This window comes from Anas acuta, chromosome 14 (genome assembly GCF_963932015.1).
Source record: "Anas acuta chromosome 14, bAnaAcu1.1, whole genome shotgun sequence".
Lineage (NCBI taxonomy): Eukaryota > Metazoa > Chordata > Aves > Anseriformes > Anatidae > Anas > Anas acuta.
The window spans coordinates 3944005-3957348 of record NC_088992.1 but is presented as its reverse complement, the minus strand read 5'-3'; the positions used below and the strand labels follow the sequence as shown (position 1 = coordinate 3957348).

At 38.8% G+C, this 13344-nt stretch overlaps 1 protein-coding gene across 3 annotated transcripts in view; it reads left to right on the top strand.

The window, feature by feature from the left end:
* TRPC7 (transient receptor potential cation channel subfamily C member 7) overlaps positions 1-13344 on the top strand; it is a 91222-nt gene that overhangs the window by 43781 nt on the left and 34097 nt on the right. For all 3 annotated transcript variants that reach the window (XM_068698292.1, XM_068698290.1, XM_068698291.1), the window contains exon 3: positions 2550-2732. In XM_068698292.1, the coding sequence (XP_068554393.1) occupies positions 2550-2732 (183 nt within the window). The remainder of the gene's footprint in view (positions 1-2549; positions 2733-13344) is intronic.

The following is a 13344-nucleotide window of genomic DNA, read 5'->3' as shown; positions in this document are numbered from 1 at the left end:
AAAATTAATCAGAGCTAATGCATACTAGTTGTTCAGATGATGTGGAAATGGTGATGAGAATTACCTAAAATGTGCTGGCTAAGAGATAAGCTTCTGAACTTTCTAAACAGTGTATAAATGGGGAATATTATTACAGCTTAGCAAAGTTTTCACCCTGTTTCTTTTCAATCTGCTGGGCTAATTAAGTGTCTGCATTACCTGGGGCAGTTACACATTTCATTTCCAGCCTACATCTATTTTTAGATCTATCTATATTTGTTGCTTTTCATGATTCCTGCAGTTATTTCCGTGCCAAAGTGTTTGGTCATCTATTCTCTCAGTGAACAGGCAAGTTTTCTACGTACTGAAACATATCTTGGCAGGGTGAAGATTAAAGCACAGAAATGATTAGAGAGGAGTGCTTTGAATCCACACAGTGCAATCTGTCTTTCATTTACATTTCAGACTCTAATTCACACTGTATTTGATAACATTCACTCTACAAACCCTATCTCCACATAATACTTAGGTATTAGATTTAGATGTAAATGTACAATCATTTTCTGCCTGACCTTGAAGATGCCTTAAATCTTACTGTCCTAATCTGGCCTTTCGATAGATGTCTTGATGTCAAGGTTACCTCTATGGTAACCTCTGCCCTACCAGAGAAAAAAAATGTGCTTGTGATTATATTAGATCCCCTTTAAATGAAGGAGGAAAGGGGAAACCTTTTCCAGAAATCAAAATTTTGGGCAGATAGGATGTAAACACATTTCCCCTCACACAAGATGTCACCACAAAAATACAGGCTATTGTCCAGCTCCTCTCACCAGCCCATTCTCCCAAACACCTATCAGAACTGGCAGCTTCCCATTTCTGCAAGAATGCTCCCATCTCTGAAGCACTTTTGTACTACCTGTAACTACCGAATTTGTTTGTATTGGGTGAAACAGCTCTTCCATGCTGCAAGAGAGCTGCCTTGGGACAGAATTCCTGTTCTCAAAAGGAGGCCAGGGCTGGGGAACCCTGGAACAGGAACCCTGTTTCCTCCATCACTTCCTTAATGGGCTAATGTGAATCCAAGTTTTGTTGGCAAATCCTTGTGCATGAAACTGGGAAGTAAACTTGATGCTGGTGATTTCCCTAGTCTGAAGACCCCTCAAAGTGGCTGCTGTACAAATAAACACTCATGCATTTAAAAAGGTAGTGTAACAACATCATATTGTGACTTGGGAAAAAATAAAAGCCATAAAAAAATAATCAAACCAACTTTGTTAAGAAAGCATTTATTACCAAGAACATCTCAATTCTAAAGAACAACAACAGCAACAAAAAAATACATTCAAAGACATTTAGTCACCTCTAAGCATAACACCATCTTCTAGCCACTGCTGTGCTGCCCAACTAATATTTGCACAGTGCTTTGAGATCTTTGCCCAACAAGGAAGGCCAATATGTTGCTATGTGTAAATGAAAGAATTAATAATTTAGAAAATATAAGAGTACAAAGCCAGGTTACTCTTATCATTTCATCAAAGTCAGGTTTAACTATCCTCTCTTTTGGCTGTTTGCTTAATTAGATAAGCTGCTGAATTTAATTAACTCATCAAACCTAATTTGAAAAGATCTCTCAAGTCAGTAAGAGCTTGTCTTATGCTTATTATTTCTATTTGTTGCATTGAGTCTTTAATATCACCATTTTGTCAGGATATTAATGGTAGCCTTAATTGTGTTCTAATTTACTGCATTTACTCAGATGGTGGCATTTTCCTCATTTTTAAGTGTCAGCATGTGAAAATCAATCACAATTTAAGGCAGTAAAATTACTCTTCCAGTCAGCTATCAAGTCAGCTACGTACCATCTCTTTTCCCACAAGTGTAATTTGGGTTTGCAAGGTGAAATTATTTCATAGGAAATCATGTTGAGTTTCTGAGGTCCTATTTCCTGGAGAAGAGTTATGACAGAAATTACCCTCTGGATACTCTTCTGGGACAGTTTTGTCAAATTGTTAGGTAATACATTTGAAACTGAAATTGATGTTACAACCATATCATTTATTTGAACACATCTGGGTGTGATGCTGCAGTTAGATGTAGCAATCTGTTTCTCAAAAGTTATTAAAGAAAATTATTAGTAAAGGATCTAAATAGTAAAATTTGATATAAATTCAAACCCAGTAGGAAGACCTTTCTAGAAGATAGTCATGTAAAAAGAAGAGGTTGTATGATTGATTAAAATAAAAATTCCTTTTTACATTATTTGTTTATTTATTTGTGTTAATTTATTATTTATTCCACAGAGGCTTTTTTTTTTGGTAATGCAAAATATGCTGCTGATAGGACCATTGCTGATTAATTGTGGAAGGATTTCATATATATATTTCATATATATTTGCAAAAAGTTAGCTGTATGTTGGCTGAAATCAAGTGCTTTCTTACTATTCCAGCCAGCAGGTTTTGCAAAAGTAACCCTTCTCACTGTTGCTTGCTCTGTTTTTTTCTGTTGGTTTGTTTGAGGCATACTCTTAAGTGCACGGCTGAATATCTTGTGTTTCTCTCTTTTGCCTTAGAATGACTATAGGAAGCTATCTATGCAATGCAAGGACTTTGTAGTGGGGGTGCTGGACCTCTGCAGAGACACTGAAGAAGTAGAGGCAATCCTGAATGGAGATGTGAACATACATCTGTGCCCTGATCACCATCGACCAAGTCTGAGCAGAATTAAACTGGCTATTAAATACGAGGTCAAAAAGGTAAGCTATGTATTTGATTGTCTGCTAGATATGTATTCACATTTAAATTATGATTCTTTGAAGTCACCTGGAAAATAATAATTGAAAGATGGATTTCAGTGGAACCAGAACTGTCCCTCAGGTTTTAGCATTTTATGGCATGATTTGCTCACATACTTTTATGTGCAGAGGGATATTTGCAAAGGACATGTTATAGAAGGTGCAATGTTTCTGTTAATGTGATAGACATGGATATATAGATGAGGTCTGAGAAGTCTTCAGCAGGGACCAGGGTGTGTTGCTGTAGCAGACTGTGAGGGTATTGCTTCCTTCACTGCAACTTACAGGGAGGTGAGTGTTGAACCTACCAGATGCTGCGGCAGCTTTAGCCTAAAATTATAAAAGCGAAGGATATAAATCAGCTGCTCACTGGTCCCAGACTATCTGTCTTTCCTTCAAACTAGATCTCTGTTTAGACTGGGGATGACTTTATAGCCTGATTGAAGTTAGCAGACCAAGTCTCTGGTTGCCTTAGTCTTCTCTCAAATGCTCCCTGATCACTTTGCTTTGATCCACAGCTCCGGTTGGTTACTCTCCAGAAGCACTTGCAACCATCAAAAATGTTCCCTTTTCTGTAATGTTACTGAACTAACATATACAAAAAGTACCAATTTCTTCACAGTCAAGACCCTTTATAGCAGTCCACAGGAAAGTGGAATTTGAATTAAATATATATGTATATATAACTTGAGGATTTTTGATCAGAGTTAGATTAAAACCTTAAAAAAAAATAATCTGATGAACTCATTCTATATTTTTTGGAAACTTGTTAAAACAGATAAAGATTGCTTAAAAGTGATAGTTTTGCAACTTCCACTCCCCTAAAACTCCCATCCATATACTAAGTGTGCAGATTTCCATCAAATCTAGTAAATAGAAGGGACATATATATTGTAAATTTATTGGGGAAAAAAAAAAAGACTTCTAGAAGTTTTATAAAAATAATAATAATAATTTTATGGGATTATGTTCTGTGAGTGGAAAATTTGATTCTGGCAAATCCTGGGTCTGCATGGTCCCAATTAATTGCTTCTTCAACATGCATTGATGGGAACTGGGCTCCTGCAACAGATCTGGAAGAGTGTTCCAAATTTGTGTGCCAACATCTGCTCTCTCTTCCCCCTTGCAAACCCATCACCTGCTCCAGTTTGCCTCTTGACTTTGTTACTGTGCTGGCCAGAGAAGGTCTTTTCCTATTATGAAAGCCATTAGTTAGAGAATCTTAAAACTTATTTCAAATGAATTGCTTTCACGCAGGAGCTCATGGTAAGGAGTGAGATATTTCCTCTTAGGGTGTTGTCTGTCTGCATCGTTCCATCACTAAAACTGAGCATAACATCTCAGGCTGTGCTTAGTAAGATGCTTTTCAACAAGCTGGGTCAAATTCAGCTATTAAAGCTGTTGCTTTGGTGACAGGGGACCAAACTTGTTCTGATGCTCATGAACTCGCCTAAAAGACACTCACAGCACATCATCAAGGAGCAGTCCCCAGTGACCCACGGTCCGACAGTTACCACAAAGCTGGTCAGAACATCAAGCCCTTTCAATGTATGAAGTTTTCTATACCATTTTCCTTGTTTATTCTTCTAAATATTTGTGTCATACTTTAGACACCAAGATCGTTAGCCAGGGCTGAATTCTACAGTGCTTCTTTGAGCACATTTGTCCTAAGAGCCTGTTTCAAAGGAACGTTTCCTCCATTTCTTGCATTTTATAGTAGTGTATCATTTCTTAACGCATGGCCACTAATCTAAAGCATCTGTGGTAGGTCATATGCAGTTGGTCTCTTTATGTATAAATAACTTCCCATGCCCAGGAAAGCTGATTATCCTTTCTGGATCAGAAACTTGTTGTTCACAGATAATAACTGTTAAACTAATCACAAAACATAAACATGAGCATTAGTCAATCTCATGGTGACTCTCAGCTTAGTATTTTTCAGAATAGTCATTTCAGCAGGCAGTATATGTCTGTGTAAGATGAGCATTTAACTGCTAACTCGAAAATAAGATAGTTTCATTTGTGGGAGGCAGAGATACAGATGAATATTCAGATAAATGGCTTTGGTTATTGGCAGTGACTTATGATAATAGACTGATATTTATTACACATACTTGCTGAACAAAGAAATTGTGTTATGATAACACAGAAATGATTTCCTGAAGAGGCAATAGAATTCAGATACAAATTTTGTAACCATCGGAGAGGCATTTAGGCTTAAGTATACAAAACCTGTGCTGTAAAATCTATTTCATTTTATGAAAAATCATATAATAGAGAAGGGTAAGATGGAGAGTGAATTATAATACAAATTTACTAAATTCTTGCACTGATGCTGTAAATTTCAAGTCACATTTCCTAAGCTAATGCAATGACTCACAGGCATCATCTGGCCCTCCAAGTGTGAAATGCAGACAGAGGTGCTCTGGGTGACTTCCACCTACAGTACGCAGACCCCCAGACCTCATCAACTTGTCTGACAGCACTGCCTGCCCTGGCCAAGTCTGGGTGCTGAGACAGGGCTGTCTGCAACTCACCCAGAAACAGCCCCAGAGAAGTCTGATTGAGGGAAAAAAAAAAAAAAATAATAATAATAAATGTTGTTCAATGTTATGTGGTGGGGTTTATTATTAAGTTAATCTCTGGATTAAATATTTGCATTTTCAAATGAAATTTTAAGAAATATTTTATTATTTTTTTTAATTTATCTCTACCACTAGCTTCTTATTTCACATTTTCTTATGGCTTTGAACTGAATAGGAGGTAAGAGCTGCTTAGCCATCACACCCTGATGGTGCAGGAAATATCTTGAATGCTAAAAGGAGGACAGAAGCCTCCTTACCTCCTCCATCTCGTAAACCTGCAGCTGGAAACTTCAACACTCAACTCATTCAAGAAAGCATCAGAAGCTCCAGACATTGGAGCTCTGTCCGTCTCTCCTTTTTTTTTTTTTTTTTTTTTTTTCTGACAAACAACCTCCTAGCATATATGGCACACTGGCTAGAAAGCAAGTTTAACTCTGTAACGTAATTGAAATACTTTATATTGAAGGTCACTGAAGAATTAAGAGACTCTGCTTGTACATATTTCACAGCAAGGAAAAAGCCAAAACTACAATAGTTTAAAAGCCGTCCTTAAAAACCATATTACTCTAATTCTATACCTGAAAGAACTAAATCATTTTGTACCCCAGGATTCTTGGAAAACTGCGCTCAAATGTCCTCTGTTCAAGTTTTTCAGAGTTATTGCTCCCTTCAAATTAGGTATCTTAATGAGTCATGATTCCTTGAAAATTATTACAATCAGAACAGTTTGTCAGGAGTGAGGTAAACAATTTGCAAACATTTGGGCATGTATTAAATTCTGGATGCTTTTCAAGAAATGGACTTTTAGCCCATGCTCTGGAACTGTTGCAAATTTACTGTTGTCACCCCAAAGCATAATTATTTAATTATGCTTTGCATGTGCATACCCCAGTCAAGGACAGATTTCTTTCTCCTCCAGCTGTACAGGACTGCTGGCAAAGGGAGGAGAAAGGCTGGGTGCTGGACAAGCAGCAGAGCCCTTTGTGTTGTTGCTGCTGTGCACATGAGTCCTTTGGGCTGCCATGGCTCCCAGCCCTCTCCTACGCTGCATGAGAGCAAACCCCGTGGAGGAGTCCAGCAGCTACTCATGGAAATGGCAAAATTAAAAAGTAGCATTAAGGTGAAACAGTAATTATTTAGATTGGCTGTTTCAGATGGATTATAACCAAAAGTTTGAGATGCTAAATTTGAGTTCTGGTTCCAATGAAAGAAAATAAAATTACTCTCAACAACCAAGCCAGTTTCTCTTCTACACTTTTTCATGTGGGCTCTACAAGAACCAGATTAGCCCCAAACTAAGTGAATTCCAGCAGAATTTTGATACCTTAAAAGTTCATCTGCACTGAAGCACTGGGCCATTCCCCATCTCTATAGCTGGTTAGCAATAGGCTCATAAGATCTAAGTGAGAGTTAACTTCATGTTCTTGATTGGAAATTGCACAAAAGTGTTGTTTGTTTGTTTTTTTGATTTTGTTTTTTCTTTTATTGAAACAATTGAAGAATTCCAGTCAGGTACTGGAAATATAAAGGTGGGTCAAGTTTCCCTTGTGTGTGAATTAATTTCTAATTAAGCCAGGGTGTGATTTTTGCTAGTGAGAAGTATAGCTATAGAAGCTGGGATAGCACTCTCTTGGACTCTTCCCTTAGACCACCAATAGTGTAGAAACATGGTTTATGGATGGAGCCCAACAAAACCATTTTACTAGTGTACATCAGCTTTACAGAGCACTCTGTGCTTTCTGTTCTCATTTTTGTCCATGTTGCTACGCTCCTTTCTTGTCATCCTTTAATACTGGCAGGGGGCTTCCATGTTGACATTTACCTTTCTGTCTAAAGCTGTTGTTTCTCTGTAGGAGGTGACATTCATTCTCTTCTTCCCCAAAGTCAGACTCATTGTTGCTGTATTCTTTTAAATGCAAATGTTGAGTGCCCATCTCTATTTTCTCAGCAGCTCGGTTCATATTTATCACAAAGCCAGAGCACCTCTCTCTTTCACGAGTTTTAAATTAATTAACAGTAAGACACACAAATTGGGTTTAAAAAAAAATTAATAAGAGTTAAACAGAACACCAGATGGCTGTTTAAATCCTATTTAATGGAGAGCTGGAACAGGAACTTTTCTCATAAATGTATTATTAATAATTAACATATGGAGGATGCTCCAAACAGAATACTCATGGCTGCATTAGATTATAATTTTTTCACTGCCTTGGTCACGCGACTCAGGTACTCAAGGACATGAGCAGTCCTAGCTATTGTACACTGCTGCAACAACCTGTGCTCCCTGTTCGCTTGCTCAGAGGATGCAGTTTCACCTTGTACAATGTCTTGTACACAAACTGCCTTCCAGGGTGCTCCTCCCCATTGAGTGGGGCACCAGCTGCAGTATTTCCATGCTGCAGGGAAGCCTCAGGTTAGTCTGTGGAATGGGCAAAAGAGGCAGCCCTTGCTCCTGTTGAGGGGCCAGGTCTTCCTCTCAAAGTGTGTGATACCAACCACTTCCCCAAGCACAGGCTGGAGCAGAGCTCAGCTAGCAAGCCGGACTGGGAAAGCTCAGTGTTTGCAAGAGGGACGCAAGGAAATATGTTGGAGAATGGATGGCAGAGGAAGTGCAGGGCCAACAAAAAGTACTGCAGCTCCTCTCTTCAGAAAGCAATGAGCATATCTGTGCCATGCACCATCGTGGGCGAGCTCTGAGTGCTCTTAGTTTGCAGTTATCCTGCAAATTCCTGCAAGGCTGTGCCCTGGGGAGCACGCTGCAGGGCAGAGGTGGAGAGGGCACACCACCCACAGCCTCGCTCACAGCCTGTGTGCTCTTCTTAACACCAATGGAAAATGGCATTTCAGTAACCCAAATGAAGAGTTTCACCTCCACAGCTTTCAGAGCTGTCTAGGTCACAGAAAATGTCTCTTGTGGCTGTTTGTCCCTCTTTGGAACAGGATGAAAGTTAGGAGTTTCCCATGGGATGAGCACTGATTTTCTGTACTCCTATGGCTGTAAAGTGCACAGATGAAAGCTTGAAGCAGGACAGGGCTCTGTTTTACCATCCAAAAGTGAGGTCTCAAGGAGAACTCCCCGAGAAAAAAAGCTTTCAGAAATTGGCTTTTTGTTTTTGCTTTCTGCAATTCCTCATCTATTTTTTTCAACTCTTTAGTTTCAGGAATGTTTAACTGAGGTCATTCATTAATGGTTGGGACTGTGGTGGGGAACGAAAAGTGCCTCTTGCCTCCATCACTGGAGCCAGCTGATATTGTATAAATGTCATTAGCTTCTACATGAACAGTCGTGTGTTCAATAGTTTCTATGTGACTAGGGTAAACACCCAGGTCATTGTGGACTCTTAAGTTTATCCATGTAACTACTCTTTTTATATTTTTATTTGTGTATTAATTATTTTTTTTAGAGATAGGAAAGGGAAGAAGTTATCTCCCTTCCTCACAGAAGCAGTTTCTATGTCTGAGTATTTCATTAGCAAGGTTCCTTCCTCCCACTAAAATTCATGGCTCTGATGATTTTCTTTTGCCCAGATGTTTTAATTTCTTTTCTATTCCAAGTTGAATCTCATTTTGTTATTTCCTGCCCATACATACATCCTCTCAAGACTTGAATGAATCATTTCTCCATCCTGAGTGGTGTTTGCAATATTCCCAATTTACTGTAATATGCAGACTTAATTACTTTCATTTGCAAAGTGTCACAGGGTCTTAGATGTTCATCAAGACATTGACAAGAGAGCAGAGGAATACATCGAATCTTTTGCATGTATCTCCATCATAGACAAAAGGACTTAAAAATATCTTTATTAATATTAAAAACCTCTTAGAAAAGAACAATTTATATTGTCTGCTATAAACCTGACCTTAGGTGCCCCCAATTTGGGCTTCATCTATCTCCCCATAGGCAGTAGGCATGTAAATGTGTATTTGGGATGGAAAATCAGATGGGGATGGATACCAACCCTCAGGAAAAGAATAAGATTCAATATTTCAAATTGAAGAAATTTTCCTAAGTGGTTTTTAAATTTGGATGTTTCCATGGGTAGTTACCTAAGCTGCATCTATCCTATTCTTGTCATACACCTGTAGATGGCTACATTTAATAATTTTGGGAGGACTGTCTACCTCATAGTGAGGAGTCTTATCTTACAAGCAAGTCTTGTAGCCTTGGGAGTGGAGTTCTCTATACCGCGAAGGCATACTCAGAGTATGAGCACCAGCCCAGCCTTTCTTCATCACGCAGCCAAGGAAAAGAAGTTGACACACTTGCTGGGGAGAGGAAGAGGCAAGGAACTTGTTTTTTGGTAGCTTTTTATTGTGGCATATTTTCAGATGAATAATTAAATAATAAGGATTTCCAAGGGGATTTGATTCTGCAGAGGTATGAAAAACCTGGAGGCTGGGATTGCTAATTCATTTGCTTGTTTTCAGATAAATAATTCAATGATAAGACTTATTCATACATGTAAAAAGACATACTAGACATTAGCAACAAATCTCTTCTTAAAACATGCAACTCATTAGATTGTGAAACTGGAGTTTTCTCAGGAGCCAACCACCATATTCATTACTCTAGAGAAAAATGCCTAGCACTAAAAAAGAGCCCCCATTCTTGTCTCAACAAATTATTAAGAAAATTCAGACAGAACAACATTTAAACTGAAATAATTAAAGATTTTTTGTAAACATTTTCTAGTTATGTATCTAAAATTTATCAGACTAAATTTTGCATAACATGAATTGAAAATATGAGAGAACATCAACAATTAAAAAAAAAAAAAAGAAGAAGAAGAAGAAGAATCCATTACTAAAAGGATTATTAACTTTGTGTTTTCACTTGGCACTAGAGAGCATTTCTGTCAATAGGCAAATTGCATTTGAAATGGTCCTGGCAGCTTTATTTACCCCATTATTTTTGTTTTATATTAGGCTAATCTGTTTTTATTTGAGTTTATTCTGTGCCTGTTTAATATGTTGTTCCCATTTCATATTTTGTGCCCAGTCAAATCCTGTTTCTATTCGCATTGCTCATTCACATGGGACCAGGCTGCCTCCTTTAAAGCTCTGCACTGCATGGGTAGTTTAGGCAATTACACCAGCATTGGGATGCTGGGCTGACCTTTGTCGCTTTAGCCCTAGCTTCTTGTCACTTTTACGAAGTGAGATCCCAACCCTGTTAATGTGCTCGCTGATTTAGCAGAACATCTATCCCAAACAACATGCATGCTTTTATAGAGCAGACTGAGTCACAGGAAAGCTATATGGTTGCAGACAGTATCTATGCTAAAGTTTGAAGTGTACAAAACCAACATTTTGCGCTAGAGAACTCAGGTTAACCAGCAAGTGGATCCAGATATTAGATAAAACTGCACAGGTGTCTTGGGATCTGACGCAAGCATGTATTTCCCCATTGCCAAATTGCTCCAATAAGAAAGATTTCTTAGTTAAGAAAGGCACACGTGAGAGGTTTTACAAAAGGCTTAGTTTATTACTAAAAGCGTAATAAATACCTTAAAGCTTTTTTTTTTTTTTTTTTAAATAACTCAGAGATCAAGGTAGCACAATTTGTTTTTATTTTGTCCTGATAATTTCAGGTCATCTGAGTTCTGAATGCAAATAAAATCTTTTCCCCTTTACCACAAAGTTTATAAATGCTGATATTTAACTCCAGATAGCAGGTCTGAATATTCACCAAGGCTGTCATAAAGATCATCTACAGGATGAGCAAGAACCTCATGAATATTTGTGCGATGACATTAGACAGTCAAATGAACCCCCGGGAGAGAGGAAAAGCTGCAGAAATCCTCAGGGCAGGGGCATTTCCTTGCTTCATGTTTTCTGTGTGTCTCTCCAGCAACTGCAACAGCCCAGGGGACCCTTCCTCATGCATGGTTTATTGTTATGCTGTGGTCAGATCCCACTGAAGCTGGTTTGATCTGCTGAATTTTCTTTCATCTAAGTTGAACAGGGATCCATTAAATTCTTTTTTGCTCCCCTGGATGAAGGAATTTGGGCCAGCTGATGTGCCTTCCCTTGTAAGGCTACTCTGGTGCAAAGGGTTTTAAAAACTGGGCCTGTGGCCATGGATAGCATTTAACCGTAATTGAAGCAGATCTTATTTGTGAAGAGGTCACAGTCCCACAGCATGGCTATTTGGGTTGGAACTTCACTTATTTTTTTTAAATTAATAAGTAAAAGGATAATGATTTGAGTCCAAGTACTTTTCTATTTCTTTCTTAAAATTTCTACAGTGTTCCTTGCACTCCTTATCAGGCCCGACAGAAAGTGGAGAGTCAAGCTCCCACAATGTTTACCCTCTGACAACCATGTTTGTTGGAGTTTAGCAACACAAGCACTGCTGAAGGCAGATTTTTTTTTTCCCCACTCTGGATCATGAAATAAATATGTCCCGTCTTGTTTTGTTAAGGTATCTCAAAATAGTTTATTCAAAACAAAGCTCTCTCTGTTCATTTGGAAGTTCAGAGAACACAGAGTACAAGGTGAGAATAAGAAAAGGCTTATCTGTATATATGCATTGGCCTTTTCCTCTACTGTGTATTTCTTAGAAAGCTTCAGTAATTTTCACCGTGCTCTTTCATCTCCTGTTCTGCATTGGTGAAAAAGCACTGCAAGTATTGGGGGTCTTTTACTAGATCAAAAGCTGTTTTCCTTTTTTCTTTTTTTCTTTTTATTTCCAAGATTTTTGAAAAAAAAAAAAAAAAAAAAAAGAAAAGAAATGCTTCAGTTCAGACAAAAGCTTTTATTCAGCATAAATGTAGATATTTAGGTCCCAAACCTTAAAAATGCTTTAACTATCAAATGAACCCTCAGAAGTAATAAGTGCTTTGAAAGCAATATATATATATTTGTTTTTAATTTCTTTAAGTTATGTGCATGTGGGCACCTGTTTAACCCTTTGATTCAGCTCATCCTCTTTGGTGAAATGGCAGTAAATTTGTTACCCTTCAGGGAAGCAGCAGTAATATCCTGCTTTCTGAGCTTCATCCACCTCTACCTATGTTTCTGATACTCCCAGAATATCTCCAGCAGCCCACTGAAAAAGGATGATTTCATATCTCCTTTGATGAAGGATTTGGTGCAAGAAACATGACATGTTCTACAGAGAGGTGGAGGAGGGCAAGTCTTGCTTTCCAGCCCTCTCTGCCTCTGTTTTTGCTGCTGCCTGGATCAGGGCTGGCCTCCACCCTGCTGGAAGCAGCAGCACAGCAACTCTGTGAGGTATAACAAGAAGTTCTCTAATAACAGTAAGGTACTTTCATCATCTCAGAGCACATGATGCATGTGGTTCAGGTCCCACCTGGGTTTTGATATGAGTGGATTCCAGCTGCACCATTGTTTCTTAGTTCCCTGCTGACATCCCTGGCAAAACAGGAGAAGCCGCGTGTAAACACCATGCTATGCTCACCTCATTTTCCCTTGTACATGGTGGCACAGAGAGGCAAGGTGGTACAGAGGCACAGGGTGATTATGCTTGACTCAAATGAGTCACGGGATTACTTTTGGTGTTTTCTCTAGGATCTCCAGTGTTGGAAGCATCACGCAGCCAAGTCAGGGTTCCCATGAGCAGGTGCTGCAGTTTTAAGCCTGTTAGGGAAGGTTTGCAGAAGCAACAAACTACATCAAAAGACAAACGTTTAATAACTCAGAAAACTGGTTCAAAGGAGATGAACACAGTTACATGATTGAAAGAAAAATGGCCCAGCTCTGCCTCTTGCAGTGTCTGCTGACATTACAAATGTTCTCCTGCAAATCTGTTGATGCGGCTTCTTTCCTAGCTCTCACTTGCTGATTAAACACACCACTGCTCCTCTGAACTGCAGCTTTCATTTGCTGATATTTGCCAGCACTACGGGGCTTGTGGTGAAGGGGTGAGCGGGAGGGAATGTGACAGGGGTGTTCCCTGTGAAAGCAGGATGTTGAAGTGTCTGGTTTGCATTGTTGGTTCTGGCATGAAGTTCTTGAACTGTTTG